General features: G+C 39.0%; 1 protein-coding gene across 11 annotated transcripts in view; it reads right to left on the reverse strand.

The window, feature by feature from the left end:
• ENAH (ENAH actin regulator) overlaps positions 1–22,956 on the reverse strand; it is a 145,255-nt gene that overhangs the window by 101,876 nt on the left and 20,423 nt on the right. For 6 of the 11 annotated variants that reach the window (XM_044762829.2, XM_044762827.2, XM_044762818.2 and 3 more), the window contains exon 1: positions 14,995–15,056. The exons of the other annotated variants lie outside the window; for them this stretch is intronic. In XM_044762829.2, coding sequence (XP_044618764.1) covers positions 14,995–15,041 — 47 coding nt within the window. In that variant the 5' untranslated portion in view covers positions 15,042–15,056. Of the gene's footprint in view, positions 1–14,994; positions 15,057–22,956 lie in introns of those variants that run through there. 11 annotated transcript variants of the gene reach the window in all.

Consider the following 22,956-nt stretch of genomic DNA (forward strand, 5'->3'; position numbering starts at 1 on the left):
GTTCTGATAACAATGCGATAAAATTAGAAACCAATAACAAAACAACCAAAAATCTCAAATTTGGAAACCAAAAAAAAAGTATAATTAAACAACCCTTAGGTTAAAAAGGAAATAAAAAGTTCTGCAAAGGCAGAACTTAGGAGGAAAATACATAGGTTTAAATACATTTATCAGAAATAGAAAATAGAAATAGAAAAGGTTTAAAACTTAAAAACCAACAGAAGGGGCTGGCCTGGTGGTGCAGCAGTTAAGATCGCATGTTCCGCTTCGGCGGCCCAGGTTTGCCGGTTCGGATCCCGGGTGCGGACATGGTACTGCTTGGCAAGCCATGCTGTGGTAGGCGTCCCACACATAAAGTAGAGGAAGATAGGCACGGATGTGAGCTCAGGGCCAGTCTTCCTCAGCAAAAAGAGAAGGACTGGTGGTAGATGTTAGCTCAGGGCTAATCTTCCTCCAAAAAAAAATGAAAACCAACAGAAAAAGCCAAAGAAAGAGGACTTCATACAAGGGGGGAAATCAACGAAAAATCTAGACCAAAGGAACAATTGAGAAGATAACAAAAGCCAAAAGTTGCTTCTCAGCAAATATTAATAAACCAGATAAAACTCTAGTTTAAAAGTCTGATCAAGAAAAAGAGGAAGAAAACCCAAGAAAAGGGAAGTAGCTAAACAGATTTTTTCCTTTTAACTAAACACTAACGAATGTGTAATCTAGATGAAATGTCAAAATTATCACAAAAATACAGAGAATTGGGATAGACTGAAAGAAAAACAGATTGAAAAACGGATCAAAAGATTAAAGAAACTGAAATGGCAATGCTTCTCTCCCCAAAAAAACTCTCCTGGCTGAGATTTTTTTAATAGGCAAATTCTATCAAGCTTTTAAGAAACAGTTTATTTTTATCTTAAACAAGTTGTTTCAAAAAGTAAAAAAAGGGCAAAAGCTGCCTAGTTCATTTTATCAGGCCAGTATAATCTTGACTCTAAAACTAGATAACAGTATGAAGTTATAGGCTAATTCACTTACAAAAGTAGGTATTAAAAAAAACCCTGAATAAAATATTGACTAACCAGATCTAAAAGTTTGCTTAAAAAAACAAAGATTGTCCATTATTAAAGGCTAAAAAAAGAAAAACATATGACTATCTCAATAGAAGGAGAAAAATAGGAAGAAGACAGCATCTATTTAATTGAACTTTTTTTTAATCTTAGCAAACCAGGAACAGAAGGGAGTTTCCTTAATTTGGAAAGGTTATGTATGTATACCAAAAATTCCTAACAAATATAAAATAGAGAAACTTCAGGTGCACTCCCCTTAAGTCAAAGAAGGATGTTATCATGCGGTCTAGCACAACGCTAGAGTCCCTGGCCAACACAGTCAGAAAAGAAAAAGAAAGAGTGCAACAGTTAGAAAGGAAGAGATGGAACTGGCGTTGTTGCTGATGACATCATCATCTACCTAAAAGAACCAATACAATCCCCAAATATTAGAACAGCATTTCTCTACCAAAATTAATGTATAAACTTAATGCAATCTCAAATTCTACTTGGATTCTTTAAGGAACTCAATAAACTTCACCTAAAACGTTTACGCAGCTTTCTGCTTTCTGGGGAGGGGGGGCGGACCAGACGCGACCTCGACACGCGCGGACCTGCGCGCGCCGCGGAGATGCTCCGCCAGCAACAGCGTCATCAGCACTGGGGACCATACGTCCATCCAGATGAAGGTGGCCGAGGTTGCATAAATAAATAGTGAAAATCCCCCCTCAAAAAATGTTTATGAAAAATAAAGGTTAATCAATAGCTAAGTCAACCTTAAAAAGAGTAAACCGGCACTCTCAGATACTGACATACTTACTATAAATTACAGCCACAATAGTGACAACAGCAAGGATGCACACAAGAACAGATGGCCAAACAGAACTAAGGCGAATTTCTCCAGGACACACAAAATTAAACAACAACTTTAAATAAAGGATAAAAGAGCACCACAAATCAATGGCCAAAAAAACAGATCCTTTAATCAATGGTTCTTGACCATCCAAAATGAAGACTCCACCTTAAAACAGGTCATTTTCTCTAAGTAAAAACAAGTAAATAATTTAATGAACATACATTTAAAATTAGATGTGGAACTTTTTGAAACTTCCGAAGAATTTTTTTTAACTACATATATCTCTATTAGAGTTCAAGGCACATGTTTAAAAGCTAGTGAATTACCAAAAGAATAACCCCTGAAATAAGTTAAGATACGGTAATTTGCAGCTCCTATAAAATTGCATTTTTCTTCATTTTTTTACTCAGGTAACATTGGTTTATATCATTATATAAATTTCAGGTGTACATCATATTTCAATTTTAGGCTACACAAAAGTCAAAAATTATTTTTAATTCTACATTAATACTCAGAGAAAACTGGAAAAAAGTATGCCTTCAAATATAACTTCGCTTTTCTCTTTCTTCAAACAACTGTTCTGTTAGTCTTTAAATATTACATAGTATCAAGCTTCAGTTTCAAAAAGGAAAGGAATTGCCATGTTTATTCTACCACAGCCCGAAATGGACAGAGAAGCATTCATTACAGGCCTGCTCCAGCTACCTGAGCACTGTGAGCCGCGTTTATTTTCAAAGACAAACTTAGGAAGTACCAATCAGACGGACAGTGAAAAAGTCAGTGAAAAAGTACATGAAGGAAAACGTTACTATTTAACCAAATGTAAAATTTTAAAAATCAGAGCATCAGCCAATATACAAAATCATAAAACTGAAATCATTTTAGATAAAAGTTCACAAATTTAAGTAGCATATGGCTATGGCCGTAAATGGTCAAAATAAAAATTGTTGATCACTTAGGATTGCAAAGAAAAAAAGATCATGGTGAAATCAGAAATGTGCTATATAAAACAGATGAAAATAGGAGCTAATAGCCTTTCAAATATCAGGTTTTAATGGGTCAATCTTATTGTAAATCTTATTTATTCAACCATAAGACAATGTAAAACTTTTTGTGAGTAGTTAATTTCTGCTAGAAACTTCTAATAAGCAAAAACTCCTATGCCAAAAAATCTTCAGTAACAGTAGACATGATGAGTAAAATAATAACACTGTCATTCCACTAAAACTCAGAAACTTAAATAAGCTATTTTTAGTCGCAGACATAAAAACCGGAATTCCTTGTCTCTTGCATTTTGAAAAAACCAAACTCTTACGGGTTTTCCAGGAACAATTAAAGTCCAGACTCCACCATTTTTGGCCAGTGAAGTTACTACTGTTTCTTTTTTAATTTGGATAATGTCAATTACTTGAGGGAGAATGGGCAAACAGATAAAGGGGAAAATAAGGGCTTAATATAACGGGGGGGGGGGCATTAGGTAGGTGGGAAAACATGCACTGAATGGCTATTAAACAAAGGGGGACTATACACTGAGGGAGTGACTTAACCACTGGAAATAAGTTTCAAAGTTTAAAAATTATATGTCTTAACATAAAATACTGGAATATATTAATAACAGTAGGCGAAAGACCAAACAGCATAAATTCTCCTTTTTTATTCAGCTAAATATTCGCAACAAATATTTGTAAATGGAGAAAAAACAAGATTTGAAAATAAACATAACTCAGAGTGTTTCAGTAAGCCCTAAGAGACAAGATTAAGGATGGCTGCAAGCGCACTCTAGTCAACACTAATTAGACATTACAGTAGGTTGTGAAGGGCTCACCAGTTTATACCCAATAGGGATGATGTCAGCGTATAGTGCTGATTTCTCACAGGGCTTACGAAAGAAAATCTGCACGACAGAAAAACAGATCCAAAAACCCAAACCTAGAGCAATCAGATTGCTTGTTATTCTCTGAAACACAAACAGGAAACACCAAATTAAAAATCTAAAAAAAAAAAGCAAACAAATTACTTTGAAAAGACAATAAGAACATAACAAAATAAAGCTTAAAACATGTAAAAACAAAGCACTACATCTGCCCTTTCACCAGTCCTGTTATAGCACAAAAAGAAGTACCACTGACGGGCAAACAAGCAGTGAATGTATCTAATTGAAAAGCAGACTGGATACACAGGTCTAGCTTTTAAATTTTATTGAAAAAGAAAAAAGTCACCAATTTTTCTTAGCATTTAGCCAAGCAACATCTAACAGTTAAAACTAGCCTTTTGGTCAAACGGTTCTTGTCACGTGCAAGCTTTAACTCTCCCAAAAATCAAGATACATGGAGGGTGTGAGTTTGTGTTCTAACATGAGCAGGTAGAAGCAAAACTCATGTGCTGTCATGAACAGGGTCAGTTACTGACCTCTGCTGCAAACCACTGCTGTGGACAATCAGAATCCCTCTTAAATATGGCGTTTTATGTCCTATACTGTTTTCAAACCATCATCACATAATCAGAAAAACAAAAGCAACTAAATAGACATATTCAAGAAATCATTTTTAAGACTAATTACAATCAGCTGGCAACCCACTCTGTCTTAAAATGAAAAATGATAAATACTATTTAAAATAAATACTTGCTTTCTATTAAATGCTGATGAGGTTTCCAGTGAAAAGGTTGGGAATGCCAAAAAACAAAGGGCACAGAATCAGAAATTCTACTCCCACAGCCATTATCTAATCTTACTGCTGACAGCTAACCTTCAATGGTACTTACAACGTGACACGCACTGGATAGGAGCTTTACAACCGCTGTCTCATTTGATCCTTGCAATAATCATGTGAAATAGGTACGTTGTTACTTCCAGTTTTGCAGATGAGGAAATTGTGGCTTATATATTAAAGAGCTTGCCTAAAGTATAAAGGTACTAATCCATAAAACCAGGATTCAAACTTGAGCAGTCTGGGCCCAGAACTGACCCTTCCCTTAACTACCAAGTGTGTATGCATTTGGTCTTTCTGGTTTCAGCTTCTTCATCCATGAGATGAAAAGGTTCTATTCTCTTTAATTTAATTAACAAATGGGAAAACAGTAAAAGAGTTTTCAACTTTTAAACAAGACAATCTAGAGACAAAGGAAAAGAGATCTTTAAAATCAGTAAGGAAAACAGAAACACCTCAATATAAAAATGAACGATCCACACAAAAAATTTAGAGAAGGCTGACAAAGGTATGAAAAATACTGAAGCTCAAAGAAATGGCAAAGAAATGCAAGTTAAAACAAGAGATCCTTTTCAACCATGAGAATGTCAGAGTAGGAAAAGAGCATCACCCTATCTTATTGATAACAGTGAAATGGTATAAGCATTTTGAAAGGTACAGGCGTTATGCATCACAAGTCTTCAAAATGTAGATATCCAGTGATGGAGCAGATTACACTTCTGCAGGTTTCACTTAGGGAAATAAGGAAGAGTGTTACATATGTATAAGGATGCTAAACCAGCAACTACTTGTGATGATGGGAAATTCCAACAAGGGACTTGCTGGGTAAACACACTTTTAGGTTAAACCTTATGAAACTGCCAACATTCAATCACTTGTGAATAGAAAAGCATACAGTTATTTTTATAATACATATCTATATTTGAAATTGACTTGATATTAAATAGGAAAAAAAAGGATACAAAACACACTACTTTAAGAAAAAAGAAAGAACAATGAGAATATGTGAGCATCACCTCTACATCAGGCACTTTAACATACAGTCTCATATTTTACAATCTGTGATGTACTGTTACTCTCAGTTCACAGATTTGGGAGCAAGGCTCAGAGAAGCTAAATAACTTAGGGAACAATTAGGAGGTAAGGCTAAGATTCAATCAAGCCTATAGATCTGACTACAAAGCCCAGACTACTTCCGCGAGGTCACACTAATACATTCCTTTCTCAAGTGTATTAGAAATAATACTGCTTTTAAAGCATAAGTGATCATGAAAATCCTTGTTAAGGGCTGAACTGTGTCCCCATTCAAATTTATATGTTGAAGTCGTAACCCCTAATGCCTCAGAATGTTGACTGTATTTGGAGATGGGATCTGTAAAGAGGTAATTAAGGTAAAATGAGGTCATATACGTGGGCCCTAATCCAATATGATTTAATATAAGAAGTAGACTTCTTATAATAAAAGAGATTAGAACACAGACAACGGGAAGACCATGTGAGGACTCAGCAAGAAGGCAGCCATCTGGAAGCCAAAGAGAGCCAGCTCAGAAGAAACCAAACACGCCAACACCTTGATCTTGGACTTCCAGCCTTCACAGCTGTGAGAAAATAAACTTCTGTTCTTTAAGCCCCCCAGTCTGTGGTATGTTTTTATGGCAGCCATAGCAAACTAATACAATACTCTTACCCTAAAAATATTCAACATCTTAAAAACCTAAACCTCATAGCCCCCTTGTATTAAAGAATATGCTCCTTTTAGATAGATTATTCATAAAGCACCATCAGAGAATTTTTTACAAATACTTTTGATGCAATATTAGATCCTTCAAAATATATACCTAAGGAGCTGGCCCCATGGCCAAGTGGTTAAGTTCGCAGGCTCCGCTGCAGGCGCCCCAGAGTTTCGTTGGTTCGAATCCTGGGCGCAGACATGGCACTGCTCATCAAGCCACACTGAGGCAGCGTCCCACACACCACAACTAGAAGGACCCACAATGAAGAATACACAACTATGTACTGGGGAGCTTTGGGGAGAAAAGGGAAAAAATAAAATCTTTAAAAAAAAAATACATATATATATATATACACATCTAAATTTAACCTACTAGAATTACCATATTTTAAGAAATTAGTTGAAAAGCATTGGCAGCCCATTCAAAATAAGTAAACTTTAACGGCCTAACCAATCACAAAACTAGCCCTTCTTACACTTACCTAATAAACTAACTAAGCATACACTAAGGTCCTGAATAATGCAGCTGACAGTACCAAGCACAAAGATCTGAGAAGACCTCACTCTTTCCTTGGCAGAATGGAGTAGCGGTGTTTCATACAAGTCCAACGCTAAATAATACGTAATTTTTTTAAAGGCAGAGACCATGAACAAAATAAAAAGAAACAGAAGAGGACTATAGCAGACTACAGACGCCAGTACAATTTTGAAAGCTGGCCAGGAGATGGATTAGTGTAGCAGGCTGAAGAAAACAGAAAGTGTCCAGTGGAGTTGCTGAGGGTGGGTACCAGGAAGAAAGCCTAGAAAGGTTCCAGAATCAGCAGTGGGGGAAGCTAAAAAGAAGCGGTTGAAATGCTGTATAAGGAGCCATTCATCAAACTCCCAGATCCCATAACCCAAGTAACCCAACCAGACACTTAGCCCTTCACTCTGGAAAGTTTATACTAGCAGGACTGCAGACAAAGAATGGAATTAAGCGCAAGTCTAAATACTGAATGGAAACTACCAACCACCTCCTACCCTCCTCTTCCCCAACTCAGCCACAGAGGCTTGGCAGTCAAGCTTATTCTCTTAGGCAGGAAAATACCTCTATGGAAAACAAAATGCCTGAAAGAAAAAGACCTATACAGACACTGATGGCTGAAGATCTCAGAAGGAAGATCAGATCCACCAGTTCACCTTCAAAGAGGAACACCATTCTACGAGCTCAGCTCATGAAAGCACACCTTCCAATTCACTTTAAAAGAAAAAAAAAAAAGCCTTATGCTTAAATCTGAATAGACAGCCAAGTATCATCAAATATTTGTGAAATCCTTTAACCTGAAAGTAAGAAGCAAAACAAAGGGAGAGGGGAAAATTTTTAAAAACAAAACCAAAACAGACAACACAGGAACAGAAAAAAATTTCAAACTATAAGTGATTAACACCCTCAAAGAAAAAAAGAGATATTCACTGGTGAAATAAGAACGTTACTGAGCCAGCCCTGATGGCCTACTGGTTAAAGTTCGGCACTCTCCACTTTGGCCCAGGATTGGTTTCTGGTTGCAGAACCCCTCCACCCATCTGTCAGTAGCCATGCTGTGGCAGTGGCTCACACAGACCTAGAAGGACTTTCAACTAGAATATACAACTAGGTACTGGGCTTTGGGGAGGAAAATAAATAAATAAATACAGCTTTAAAAAATAAATAAGCTAAATAATGTTATTAAAAGGAAGATTCATTAAAAAAGAAAACTTTTGAAGTTAAAAAAAAAAAAAAGATAGTAGGGGCTGGCCTGGTGGTGTAGTGGTTAAGTTCATGCACTCTGCTTCAGCAGCCCGCGGTTCGCAGGTTCAGATCCTGGGTGTGGACCTAGCACCAACTGTCAAGCCACGCTGTGGTAGCGACCCACATAAAACAGAGGAAGACTGGCAAGAGATGTTAGCTCAGCGACAATCTTCCTCACACACACACACGCACACACAAAGACAGTAAAAATTTTAAATCCTTTATTGGATTTATTTATTGGAGTTGAGTTGAAACATAAAGAAAAACAACAACAGATAGAAAATGGGAAAGGAAAGAGAAGAAAAGAATTGGTTCAGAAGGACTGAAAACCCCGTAAGAAGAGTTCCTCCTTTCTGGAGTCCATTACCAAAAAAAATACAAATTTCTTAGCATTGAAGGCATATGTTTCTAGATTGAAAGGGTCCATCTAGGGCCTAGCACAATGAATCTTTTTACAGATTCACACTAAGACACATCACTATAAAGTTTCAGAGCACCAGGAATAAAGAGAAGATCCTAAAGGCTCCCAGAAAGGAGAAATAGGTTTCTTACAAAGGCCTGGGGATGAGAATCATATCAGATTTTTCACAGCAACACTGGAAACTCAAAGACACAAGAGCAGTGGCTTCAAAATTCTGAGGAAAAATAATTTCCAACCTTGGCTTCTAACCACAACCAAATTATCCACCAAGAGGAAGCTCGAATAAAGATATTCTTAAATACTCTAGGTCTAAAAGAATTTGCTTCCCATCCTTCATTTACAAGGAAGCTACAAGCAACACAGAAAAAAGGCAGAGAATTCCCATAATGATGGTGAAAATTTCACTACAAGAAGCTGGCCAGGGAAGCAACCAGTCCAAACTGGAACAGAAGATTAAAAGGAATCCAAGAAAAAATGTAAAGACAGTGAAAGATTACCTGATGTGTTTGACTATTTTGAAAGCAAAATTAAAGCTGAACATCACTAGGAGAGTTTGGAACTGAATAAGTGATGAACGCATGGAAAACTAAGTAAATGAACATAAAGATTCATAAAATCTAGATAAAATAAAAAGTTGTTTCAAGAGAAAATGCAGTCATGGTATGCAACGTGCCTCTGATGTAAATAATATTTATGTCATCATAATAATGCAAACTTGGTTAACCAAAATTTGTCATATAACCACATCCAGAAGATGAAAAGTACGCATGATGGGGAAGGAGGCAACGTTAACAAACTAATTCTGTATCTTCCATAGTGGGAAGTCAAGAGATAAAGTCTAAAAATTGGAGCAAGTCAAGAAATGTTGGTTTAAGCACACTATCTGGGAAGACCAAAAGACTGCAGAAGAAACCAGTAAAAGGGGACAGTGGTCCCTCTGGACAGTTGGATTCTACAAGGGAAAGGAACACGGCTGGGGACTTTTCTTTTTTTTAATTCTAAGCCTTGCAGAACTATTTGACTTTATAAACTTTGTACTACTTTGATCAAAATTAAATTTTAAAATCATGCTTTTATTTTAAAAAATCATGCTTTAGAATAATATTTCATTACAGAGGAAAGTATTCACAGTACATTATTGAGGGGGAAATCACACCACAGAAGATTATGTTTAACAGAAAACCAATATTGCTTAAAAAAAAAAATAGAAAGTAAACACACCAAAAGTGGTTTTTCTGGAGTAGAGGTGTTACAGTCATACACCACAACATTTCCATCAACATACAACACGTAGACACAACGGCCCCCTAAGATTACTACCATAGAGCCCAGGTGTGCAGTAGGGTGTACCATCTAGGTTTGTGTAAGTCACTCTGTGATGTTCACACAACAACAAAATCGCCTAACAACGCATTTCTCAGAACAACATTAAGCGATTCGTAACTGTAATTTTTTGTATTTTTCAAATTTTGTATAACATATATGCATTATTTTGTAATTTTAAAAGAAAGTAATTCAAGGAGTAGAACATTAGTAGAGCTCAAAGACCAAAGAATTAAAGTAATATTGATTCCTGCCCCAATAAGTCACTTTGGTGCCACGGTGGGATTAAAAATAAATCTGTGATTTTTACAATTACTATAAAAACACTGGAGGACATTCTTAAAATCTAATAAGAAAACAAAGCAACCCCAGGTCCCTGGGTCAGAAAATATTCTCATTCTTTTCAAGTATGCTTACATTTCATTAGTCTTCAACTTTATACCAAGATTATCTGGCTCAGAGAGCTACCTTCCAATTTCAAAACTCTAGATGGAGGAGTCATTTTCTAAACTTGAAAGAAACCAAAGAATGGAAAAACAAAACCACTTAAAACTTCTCTATATCCAAAAGAGAACTGAAAAGAAAAAAAGAACCAACCAACAAAGTAGAGGAAATACTTAGACCAATGGCAACGTTGTAAAAATAAGACTAAAACTGAAGCTGGTATAACCACTACAAAAGCCAAATCTGACCCCCACACATATACTCAAGAAAAAAACAAATACGAGAATGTTCATAAGATTCCAAGATCCCAAAACTGCACACAATGCAAATATTCACCAACAGCCGACTACATCAGCAAACTAGCAGTTCATACGATGGAATAACAGGAACGACGTGCACGAACAGGACAAACCCAGCATTGAGCCAAAGCAGCTTGCTATAGAATACATACTGTGTGATTCTATTTATCTAAGTGCAAAAACAGACAAAACTAACTCAACTATGTTTTTAAAGGTGCGCTGTGGTTACCGTTCGGGGAGAGGCTGAGACCGTAGGAGGGCACGAGAGGAGCTGGATTCTGTTTCTTGGTGTCGGTGGTGGTTACATGGGTCTACTGAGTTAGTGAAAACTGAGGGGAACGCTTACGACAGGGGGTACTCTTCTGTACCTGTTACACATGTAATATTCAACAAAAATTTCAAATTGAAAAAAGATAATACTCAAATGGTCAACAAGCACATGAAAAGATGCCCATCATCAGTGATTAGGGAAATGCAAATCAAAAACCACAATAAGATACCACTTCACTCAGGAAAAACAAAAATAGCAAGTGTTGGCAGAGGATGTGGAGAACCTGGAACCTTCATACATTGCTGGCGGGAGTGTAAAATGGTGCAGCTGTGGAAACCAGTTTGGTGGGTCACCAGTAAGTTAAACAGAGAACTACCACATGACCCAGCAATTCCACTCCTTAGGTAAACACCCAGAGAAAATGAAAACAGGCACTCAAACAGGTACTTGGGCATCGATGTTCATAGCAGCTCCATTCGCAATAGCCAACAGGAAGAAGCAACCCAAATGGCCACCTACAAATGAACGGATCATCAAAATGTGGCAAATACAGACACACCAAACAATGGAATAGAAAGGGCGAAGCTATAAAAAGGAATGAAGTACTAACACTTGCTACGACATGGGTGAACCTTGAAACCTCGGCTAAACAAAAGAAGCCACACACAAAAGGCCACATCGGCCGTGATTCCATTTATATGAAATGCCCAGAATAGACAAATCCATAGAGACAGAAAGCAGATTAGTGGTTGCGAGGGGCTGGGGGCTGCGGGGCTGAGAGGCTGAGGAGGGAGGGGGAAGTGACTGCTTACAGGCACAGGCTTCCATTCCAGGTGATGAAAAAGTTCTGGAACCAAACAGTGGTAGTAGGGGCACAACACAGTGAATGTACTTAACACCGCTGAATTGTACACTTTAAAATGGTTACCATGGTAAATTTTATGTTGTATGTACTTTACCACAATAAAAAAAAAGTTTTCAAAAGAAAAAGATGATAATGCAGGTCAGGATACAGCAAGCATTCATTGGTAATTGAAACACAAACTAAAAACAATCCATTTTGCAAACTATTTTGGCAATAAATAATAAATATTCATATCTTTGCCCCAGTTCATATTTCTCCTTCTGAGAACCAACCCTAAGAAAAAAAAGGCTTTAGATCCAAAAGTGCTCAAATTATAACATTTATAATAACAAAAAAAAAAGAAAGAAAGAGAAAATCTAAATGCCAAACTATCAGGGAATGGGTAAGTAAATCATGACACAATTACAAAATCAATTATGCCAAAACTAAAACTGTATACTAAAGGCCTTCATTGTGAAATGGGGGAACATTTACATTATGAAGCAAATGGGATAAATGCAGAATACAAATTCTATGAACACAAGCCAAACTATACATCAAAAAAGACTCAAAGTATGTTTACTGTGGGTTTGCCACGGACGCTTTATTTTCTTCCCCTTCCTGCCTCTTTGGACAAACCAACCTCACTCTCATCACCGTGCCTTTGGACCTGCCGTACCTTCTATCTGGAATGCTCTTCCTCCTTATCTCCACATGACTACCTCCTCATCTTTCTGGTCAACTCAGACCTCATCCCCAAGAAGGGACTTCCTTAACCATGCCAATCAAGTCAGGTCTTGGGGCACCCCCTCCCCCATCTTTTTCCACCACCCATTTATCTTCTTTGCACTTATTGCAACCTGATAATACCAGACTTACTGATTTTTTGGTACATCTTTCCCCTCCATCCCCTACCAGAACGTGGGCCTCCTGAGTACAGAGACCTACATAGCCCCAGGCCAGAAAATTGTGCCTGGCAGTAATAACAAGTATTTGTAAGGTTAATAAATACTAGTTGACCTATTCACTTGTTCCTTCTTTTCCATGCTTTGTCAATTTTCTATAATAAGCACATCTATTTTTATATTTTTAATGCTATTTTAAATATAAAACTACTTCAATGGGCAAATATCACTTATCAAGCCAAAGAAAATATAGAACTTTGCTGGGTATTCCCTAAAGTCAAGACAAGGGTCTGGTTTTCAGTCATAACAACAAAAATCACTAATTATAAATCCTTCCTGACAAAGGATAATGCTCCAGCCCACTATGAAGTGAAGATACGCTATGAGGCATATCTTATCTATTTTCAGAAGCTTAGACACCTGTCTCAAATTTCTGCTCCCATAAGATACTTAATAACCTTCCCCCCTTCCATCACCCCATGCCCTTCCCCCCACACACAAACCCTGTAATATGTTAACAGAGTCACATCTAAGGCATGAGAATTATTTCAGAATTCACTGGAAACAGTATGCCAATATTAAATAATACTTAGAAAAAAACTAAATAAATTTAATTTTACCAATATAAGTGATTTCAAATTAAAATACACTAGAAAAGCAGCCTAACTACATTTACTCTTCTGTTGATCTGTAGTTGAAATGCAGTTTCACAAGAACATAACTATATATAGTATTTACAACTATATTTACATGGTATCCATATATAAAAATTGAAGAGAAAAATATCCTTTTCTGAAGAGAAGAGTTGGTTGAGATGTTCAAGAATCAAAAGTGATACCACTCTTTGGAAGAGATAATTCCAGACTCCAATAAAATACAAGCACTCAAAGTTTACTGTCACATTTCTACTAGTCATTCAGAAAACGGAGCCCACCCACTCCATCAAGGTTTGAAACTGCCCAGCTTAAGTGCTGAAAATCCGCTGAGCTCAGGCCACCAAATGCAACCTGGGACATCAGAAACAAAAGGACATTTGCGTCTGTGATTCTCTAGTTAGATGAAATTTACCAGTCCACTGACGACTGTGTCATCAACTCTAAAAGTGAATTTAAATTCTACTCACAAAGATACCACCAAACTTAACATGCAAATACACCTCCGAATCCTTGGACCTTACTCTTCCAGGCTCAGAGATATCACAAAAAACCTTCCAGATAAAACAAAAGACCTTCGAGCATACTGAGCTTGAAGGCAAAGCCTAAATAGAGATTGGGGTTGTTAAGATCCTGCTCAGGATTGAGACACATTATCTGATACATAAAGGTCAGCATACACCCAAATTAAAAGCACATACTGCAGGTTCTTATTTCTGTAGTATTAAATAAGTATTCACTCAGATAATCAGAGCGATCTTAACAGAACAGCGCTAAGTGGGCAATGGTCAGAGGCTGGCAATTAATTGAGTCTCTTCTGTAATCTCTTGGCGTAATTAGTACCACCAGAACCGGTCAGACAGGGACCCATGTATGCAACCCCAACCCACTAGCAAGCTTAGGATTCAACCAGCTAAGTAAACTCTACTACTAACACTTCGAAAGGTTGTTAGAACTTAAATTCCACTACAAGGTATGGACAAATCTCGCTAGGTACTGCCATCGAAACATTCAGAAGGCTTCTTCAGTCTCCGCCATTACCAAAGTGGTTAGATAATAAACAGCTAACTTTTTAACTCAAACATCCTGCTACCACCAACTTGTGCTTAAATTCTGAGCAAAAACTAAGGGAAGGCAGAAGCAACATTTTCAATTCGCTCAGAGTAGCTATCAAATGCTCTTTCAAGGAAGCTCCCTTAAAGCGAAAGGTTATTAGTTAGAAACATTACCAGACAAAACTAAGCGACTATGACTGGATCAGGCAGGAAAACATTTATCCTTGAGGCAAAGGAACATAACTTCGGGAACCAGGAGGCAGATTTCAACGACATACCAACTTGCACCTAATCCCCAAACAGACTGTTGAGCAGCTGCTGCCCTGCCAAAGCAGCCTCACGCTCATCCAAATATCCCCCAGGAGGAAAACGACAGCTCCCTGAAAGCAATCAGCCTCCCCAGCAATCAACTTCCCCGGTAACTGGGGAGAAAGAAAAAGTGAATCATGGGCCAATATCCCTAAAAAACAAAACCAGCAGCAGCTCTGTATGAATGGCTTACCCAGCTCTCCTAAAAACGAATGGCCATCCAGATACAAAGCCGGCCACAGGGACTGCTGTTAATCAACCAGTTGCCAATTTGGGATTCCTTTCTCCTTATCGCTCTCCTTCCAAGAGAGCACAGCACAGAAATAAGGGGAAGATGATAGCCTCTCTGTTCCTACCGTCCTCACTCACCAGCAGCAGTTCACGGATCCTAGACGAGTGCTCAGGACTCTCTCCATTCCTTCATCCAGTCCACAAATATTTACTGAGTGCCTACTAAATGTCAGGCACTGTTTCATCTTGTTTTCTCTGAATCACAGGCGAATCCTCAGGGATTTCTGGACAAAAACTCAACTTAGGAAGTTCTATGTTCTATTCACAACACTGAAATGAAAAACAAGAAAGGTGCCTCTGTGCCTTACATTTTCTATTTTTAACTACCTTTACCCCAGCAACTACTAGGAAGCCCCTTAAAAACTAACAAACAAAGGATTCTGCCCTTGTGCTAGACGATATTTCATCACATAGCAGGTAAAGGAGGGACGTGAGCCGCAGTCTGGAGGAGCTTGGGGCACCAGTGGAAAGAGAGAAGGCCTATCATTCCGGCCCCCAGTAGAAAGGGAGAAGGTGAAGGAAGTCCCAGGACCCCTACAATGGCATACTGTGAATCCCTGAGATGCCCGACCCAAACCAATGCATCCCCCACAACAGCATTCGTCAAAGTTTTGAGTCTGGTGATAAACACACCGCATATACTGCAACCCAGCGCACATGCACACAAAGACCTGAACGTTTCATGGAACAGTACTTGCCATTGCCATGTGCAACACATTCTGATGTTTTCTATTCTATTCTTTTGATTTTGATAAATGCTGTTAAAAATGCAGTTTGAAGACCACCACCCTAAAACAGCTCCCCGCCTTGCCTCTCTTCCTCCCGCACTCCGTAAGTTTTATTCTGGGGACAGAGGAAGGGAGCACGACTGTTAGAAGACCCATCAGAACCTTGAGACTGAGGAAAACCCCTGTTCCCAAAGCAGATTAGGGAGCAACACCCAGGGGAGGGGGGAATCTTCAATCTTGGGCATCCCAATTTGAAACACTGAATGGGTGGTCCCAGAGGAATGTTTGTAAGAAACGTCCATCAGGTCAATTTTGTAGCACAATATTGTTACTGTTAAGCAAACAAATTATAGACATCAAAAATGTCTGGTGAGGGGCCGGCCCAGTGGCGTAGAGGTTAAGTTCATGCACTCTGCTTCGGCAGCCCAGGGTTCGCCAGTTCGGATCCTGGGTGCAGACCTACACACCACTCATCAAGCCATGCTGTGGCAGCATCCCACATTGAAGAACTAGAAGGACTTGCAACTAGGATACACAACTATGCACTGGGGCTTTGAGGAGAAAAAAACAAGAGTAAGACTGGCAACAGATGTTAGCTCAGGGCCAATCCTCCTCACCAAAAAAAAAAAAAAAAGCATAAAAGAGTCTGGTGATAAGCAAATGTACTGGGTTAAACCATATTAAATCGCCAATATCTGATGATTTTTTGACCTCCAAAACCAGCACGTTTCATATAGTTAAACTAATAAGATAATACACACCTCAAGGACACGATGCATTAAATGGCCTGAGGCTTGAGGACCTAATCAGCCTTCACAAGACCACAGTTTCCACTGAAAGGCATGTGCTGAGCTCCTAACAAACAAGTGATTTCAAAAGCTGGGACCATCTGAAATTAAGCTGTGATGGGATCTACTATCTCTGAAAGCTTTTTCAGTGTGACCATTCCTGGTTTCTCCCCTTACCCACCAGAAAAGTCCCAGGCCCCTATTAAAAACCCACGACTTTCCCACGCAACCTGGGATGCCTGGTTCATTCTTGTTTTCACAGTTACCCATCTGGAGCCTCAACCCCTGCCCACTCCCCCATCAGCCCTATCTCATTTTCTGAAAGTGCGTTGGGTTTAAGCCAACAGATGATAAGCTCCCTACTGGTGGGGACAATCCTTTTTAATTGTTGGAAATCCACTTTTCTGCACAGTCTCTTACTATCAAACAATAAAATGTGTCCTCAATTAAAACCAATCTTCTCCAGAAAATCCTTGCCGCATTTCAACTTGCCTAAAATCTTCTTCTGGAGGGTGACAAGGCCATCATCCTATTACCAATTCCAGAACGCTGGTGCAAACTTCACACCTCACGGTCTTTCATCTCACCATACTGGAGTCATCACCAGACTAATGCTACTTTACTCACAAAAACATCTTCCCAGAGGCTGGCCCGGTGGCGCAGCGGTTAAGTGCTCACATTCCGCTTCGGCGGCCCCGGATTCGTCAGTTCGGATCCCGGGTGCGGACATGGCACCGCTTGGCAAGCCATGCTGTGGTAGGCGTCCCACATATAAAGCAGAGGAAAATGGGCACGGATGTTAGCTCAGGGCCAGTCTTCCTCAGCAAAAAAGAGGATTGGCAGCAGTTAGCTCAGGGCTAATCTTCCTCAAAAAAAAATCTTCCCAAACATTTCTTCGTATTCCTACCAATTATCTAAACTTGTCCTAGTAACCATTCTCATTACATTTATCACCGTTCTGACCCTCCTGGTATGGCCATGAGCATTATCTCTTTAAATCTACCTCTTGGCACTATGCTAAGTAAAATAAGCCAGACAGAGAAAGACAAATATACTGTATCTTCTCACTTAATCCGTGGAATCTAAAAAGGCTGTCCTCAGAAACAGAGAGTGGAATGGTGGTTGCCAGGGGTTGTGGAGTGGGGGAAATGGGGAGATGTTGGTCAAAAGGGACAAACTTCCAGCCATAAGATGCATAAGGTCTGGGGATCTAATATACAGCATGGTGACTATAATTAACAACATTGTATTACATACTTGAAAGCTGTTGAGAAAATAGATTTTAAATGTTCTCACTACACACACAGAAAAAGGTACTTATGTGAGGGGATGTAGATGTTAACCAACTTCATTGTGGTATTCATTTCACACAGTACACACATGCATCACATCATCACAGTGTACCTCGTAAAGTTACATACACGCCAACAGTATCTCAATAAAGCTGGGAAAAAAGAAAGAAATGTGCATATGTAAAAAATAAGTAAATCTATCTCCATCAATCATTGAGATTACTTTACATATATACCATGAGGCTCCTGACACTCCACCTACCGAGTTCTTCATTGTTTTTTCCTAAATTATTTCATTTGAATTAAACTGAATTTCAAAATTCAAACTTTTCCCATACGCTACATGGGCCTTTAACAGCTGAATATATCCCAACTAGGCACTCTCATTTACCATGTCCCTTACCCACAGCTTCAGTTTCACTCAATTACAACGTACAAGCTCTCGGTGGCATACCTGCACCCCCTCTCCCAGCCCTTGGGGACAGGAGTACTTGCTTTGGAAAAGAGTGGAACACCCAGAACCACTCAAGCTCTCCTTGCCACCTTCTTCCTCTCTCTTACTTCAAAAGCAGCTGAAAATCTGTTTCTACCCCCAACATGAAACATTCTGTGTACTGTCATGTTAGATGTGTAAACAGGGTGTTTCAACATGTCATTGGTCAACTCTTTAAAAAGTCTTGCTATTATTAAGACCCCGTAACAACAGGGAAAAGTGTTCATGATACCACGTTAAATGAAAAAGGACACCGAAAATTACACAAATTAAGTGTTAGGGTTTATGGGTGACTTCCCTTTTTTTCCCTACATTCCAAATTTTTGCTGACATGCGTATATTACTTTTTAAATCGGGGGTGATGGATAGGTTCACTAACTCGATTGCGATGATGGCTTCATGAGCACATACATGTCAAAACTTGTCCAATTATACACTTTAAACATGTGACATTTATTGTATGTTAATTATACCTCAATGAAGCTGTTAAAATGTTTAAGTTGTATGCCATGTTTGAGAAACTGTGGCAGAATGACATAACTACAAGCCTCAAACATGCAAGGAGAGCCTTCAGGAAAAGGCTGGAGGCTGGGGGACACCGAGCGTAATCTGCTCCATAAAGTCACTCAAAGGGTGAATTTAAACGCAAGAAACCACAAAAAGGAGGAAAAAAAAAAGATACACTTTTAAAGAGAAATCCCAAACACACATCCAGTTTACAGAAGTCTTCTCTACTTAAAGCAAAAAACCTTGCGAGTTAAGTTTTAGAAGTAGAAGAACTTTTATATTACATAAAAGATTCTGGATTACATGAAAATCCGAAAGAAAAGCAGCCCAGAACTTTCAAGACACTAGAGGTCTTAGGACGGATTTAAGAGATTCCTGAAAAAATAGGCTTAGAGAAAAGAACAAGATAAAACAAAAAGGGAGGGGTTTTCTATCTGTTTTTAGGGACATATGCTTCTTGTGTTTAGTATTTATATTCTATTGCCCAAAGTTTTTTCATATTTTACCTATAATTAGCAAAGTAAGTTAGTCCCTTTGATTTGTTTTCTAAACTATCTTTCCCAGTTTCTCTTTGTTTTGTTTCGTATTAGTAAAATACTTCCTCAAGGGCTCAGTCTGGGGGTTAACTCTTTTGTGTTGGTTAGCTTTTCTAAAGAACACCTGTATTATTAACCCGCAATTGAAAAAAGAAAGGAAATAACAAGTCTTTTTATCAGCAATCAAAACCCCAAAATTTTACCGGTAAATCCAAAGGACAAGGATACTTCCATTAACAAATCTCTTGGAAAATACAGAAACTTTAAATGTTAAAAAATCTTCATAATTTAGTGGAGGTTAGACAATCTGTCCTAGCAATGAAAGGACGTTCTGTTTTCCTCAACATTTGGACCCTGCTATAGGGAATGAAAAGGCCAAGACTAAGGTCCCCTGAAGAGGAAATACTCTGGGATCCTGATACTTGTGACAGCTGTCACAGGGTTGATTGTTCCCAGGCCACAATCTTACGCGGTGTGTACGGCCCTGCATCACCAAATAAGGGAGAAAGCTGAGATGTAAGTGCCCCCTGACCCTGAGGGACGTGCAGTGGCTCCTCCCTTAGGCTGATATGTGATGGGGGAGCACTCTGGTCAGCAATGTGGACATGGAACACTCAGACGTGCAATTCCAGTGTCCCTACTCTCACACAGAACCCGTTCCTGAAAGCAGAAGGTGGAGGAGCTGAGCAGTAGTCTTAATTTAAAAATTAGGGTTCATTCCAAGAGCCAAAAAATATGAAATGCCTACTTAGGGGATGAATGTTTAGTTTTAAAAACTAAGGTACAAGCAATCACTTAAAACAAGATAAAGTAAATATAAAGTGCAGATAAAATTAATTTTCTAAATAATTCTCGCCTCCAATTCTAGTTTTTACCTACAGCAATATTTAGTAGACAGAAGTGATTTTTTTTTAATTGCTCAGAGACTTCACAAGAAGTGAGACGCTGTCCTACCAATTTTCTTAGGATGAAGGTGAACCCCAGCCTTCTCTTATTATTGTAAAGGAAAGGAGTGTTGCAAGTTACGTCCCTTAACAAGCTCTAGAATCCTGTCCTATAAGTCCAACAGATCACTAAAACATTAATCTCCAACTTCTTCCATCATCAGACTTTACCTTTTAGAGATGTTTCCTGTATGTTGTGTATTTAACTTAATTTTGCTACTGTCCTTGTTAGTTGGATATCATAACGGATATCTGCTGCCAACATTCCTTCCCTCACTTCAGAAAAGTGTTCATTCCCCACCACCCACTGGGGCTCATCACAGTACCCCCATCGCCCACTGGGGAAGAAGGGACAATGACCCAACCAGGGCTGGTCACCAGTCGTAATCCAGGATTTTTCTACCTGAAGACTACAGAAAACAGTCTTTGACTTCAATTTACAAAAACTGGAAGAATAGAAAAACCATCTGAAGAAAGACTGCAGGGACAACAAATAAAGCTGAGCAAAGATGAGAGAGAGAGTTACTCCTAGTGAACCAAACTGGCTCGCTCTCCTGTCGACCCTGAGGTCCTGGAGCTGCCCTGGCCCTGGGAGCGCTCACTCTGATGACGGAAGCTATAAAAGGGTCCTTCTTAAGCTAACTTGAGTTTCCGTCAGTGATAACAAAATTATCTTGTCTGATACAAGATACAGACAACTGGCTTACGTACAAATAGGGTCCAGTCCCACTGAGACTGAAGAAATACCTCTTCTGGAATAGCTAGAGACTTCCATATCTACCCAACTGTGTTATTAACATGAAATTTCTTCTACTTTTCCCCTCATTTTTACAAGGGCAAAAATACAATAATAGTCAAATAAGCAGGCAATGCTCTACAAAGGCATCAATACTGACAAAATTCAACTGCTGATTGAGCAGGCTGTACACCATGCAATAGTTCAAATTACTGAATACAAAATACTCAACTGAGGAAAAGGAGTGGTATTTCATGGCACAGATATATACCACAGACGAGCTCACACGAGTAAAATCTTTTAATAATAATTTTCACACTCAGTTATTCAGAAGGAAATAGGTAAACTTTCTTTTGGCTTACCAGAATAAAAATAATGGCATCTAAAGGTCACAAAATGAGAGCAGAGGACATTCATTTCAATATTACAAAATCTTATATTGGTATTATTTATCATTTAGCCCCTTATGTTATTTTTATAGTTGAAAATCTGAGGGAACCTTGTCACTGAAATACCTATTTATCGTAAGCATAAATTTGTATGAACATATCACACACTCAGATTTGGACATGGATATATAAGGGGCCTACGAGTTACACAAAATTAATTAAGTTGGAGCTCCTAAGAGTGCTGGCCAGAAATGGAAATGCGGGAATCAGGAGCGCACAGCAGGGAAAGCCCAGGAGCTCAGTCAGACGGGGTGGGGGGGGTGGGGGGGGATGAAAGTCAGAGGGGAAAACAGAAAGAAAAGGCAGGGAAGGACCAAGCAATGCAGCCAATGAGATAAGGAGAGAACCCGGAGAGCACAAACCACTCAAGTCAAAGTGGTTGGAGGCCAGGATGGTGACCAGTGTTGAACGGCTGTGTGAGGTCAGAGGCAGCCAGATAAGCCTCCAGACTATCGCCTTTCTGGGATGCTCTCCCTTGACCTCTCTTCTATTTGGTGGGAAAAATTTCTACCAGTACTCAGTCTATCTGAATTCCACGACAAGTCTTTACGTAGAAGCCTCTTTACCCCCAGAGTTGTTAATGATTTTCTAGCTAAACAATGATTTTCTAGCTAAAGCAGCAGCAGTAACCCAGGCTACAGGTGAGAGGCATGCCCTGGACAAGGTGGCCACTGACCTGCTTTCAGACACCTCCACTGACCCATGGAGCCCACTGGCAGGCTGAAGGAGGGAGCCAATGCTTTTCCTGCCCCAACTTTCAAGGGAAATGTCATTTGAAACACACTCTCCTTTGTCCCGTACCATTCAACTTACCAAATAATTTAGGGGGTTGAAACGCAGAGGAGGGAAGTCACTTCATGCACCCAAAAGAGTAGAGCGTTTCGTGAAACCTTACCTGGGCGGCGGCTGTCCCAAAACCGAACTGGAAAAGCAGTTTAAGGAGCAGAACGTAGTAGCCAGGCCTCCCTTCTCTCCAGTCCCATCCCGACCAGGATGACAATTCTAGGTGTAATTCAAGACAAAGCTCAACACAGCCACAAGGCAAGTCTTAGACTGAAAGGTCAACGTGAAAACATTCGCTGCTGCTGCCGGCTGTGGGGAAACGGACACTCCATATATTTGCTAGCTGGCATGAAAACTGGTACAACACTTTTGGAAAGCATTTGGCAATATGATTCAAGAGCTCTTAAAACTGTTTCTATTTCTTCAGAGATCTAACACTATTTCTGGAAATCTATCTTAAGAAATTAGTCTGCAATTAGGAGGAAAAAAACCCTTTGGGTTCATGAAACATTATTCATTATACAAAATCACTTTAGACCATGTAAATAGCCATTTAAAAGGAAATAGGTAAATTACAGTGAAATATGCAACTAATAAAATTCTGAGTTTTTTCAAAGCATAGAAAATGCAAAACATATCAAGTGAACAAAGCAAAAACTGTGTGGAGTATAATCAAACGTGTATACAAACGCACAAAAATAAAAAGAGGAAATTTTTTTAAAAGATGGTACAACTGGGAAGAGAAATGAAAAGCAAACTGACTGTAAAGTAAATCTGTTTGATC

The sequence above is a fragment of the Equus asinus genome, chromosome 30 (genome assembly GCF_041296235.1).
Source record: "Equus asinus isolate D_3611 breed Donkey chromosome 30, EquAss-T2T_v2, whole genome shotgun sequence".
In the NCBI taxonomy this organism is placed as follows: domain Eukaryota; kingdom Metazoa; phylum Chordata; class Mammalia; order Perissodactyla; family Equidae; genus Equus; species Equus asinus.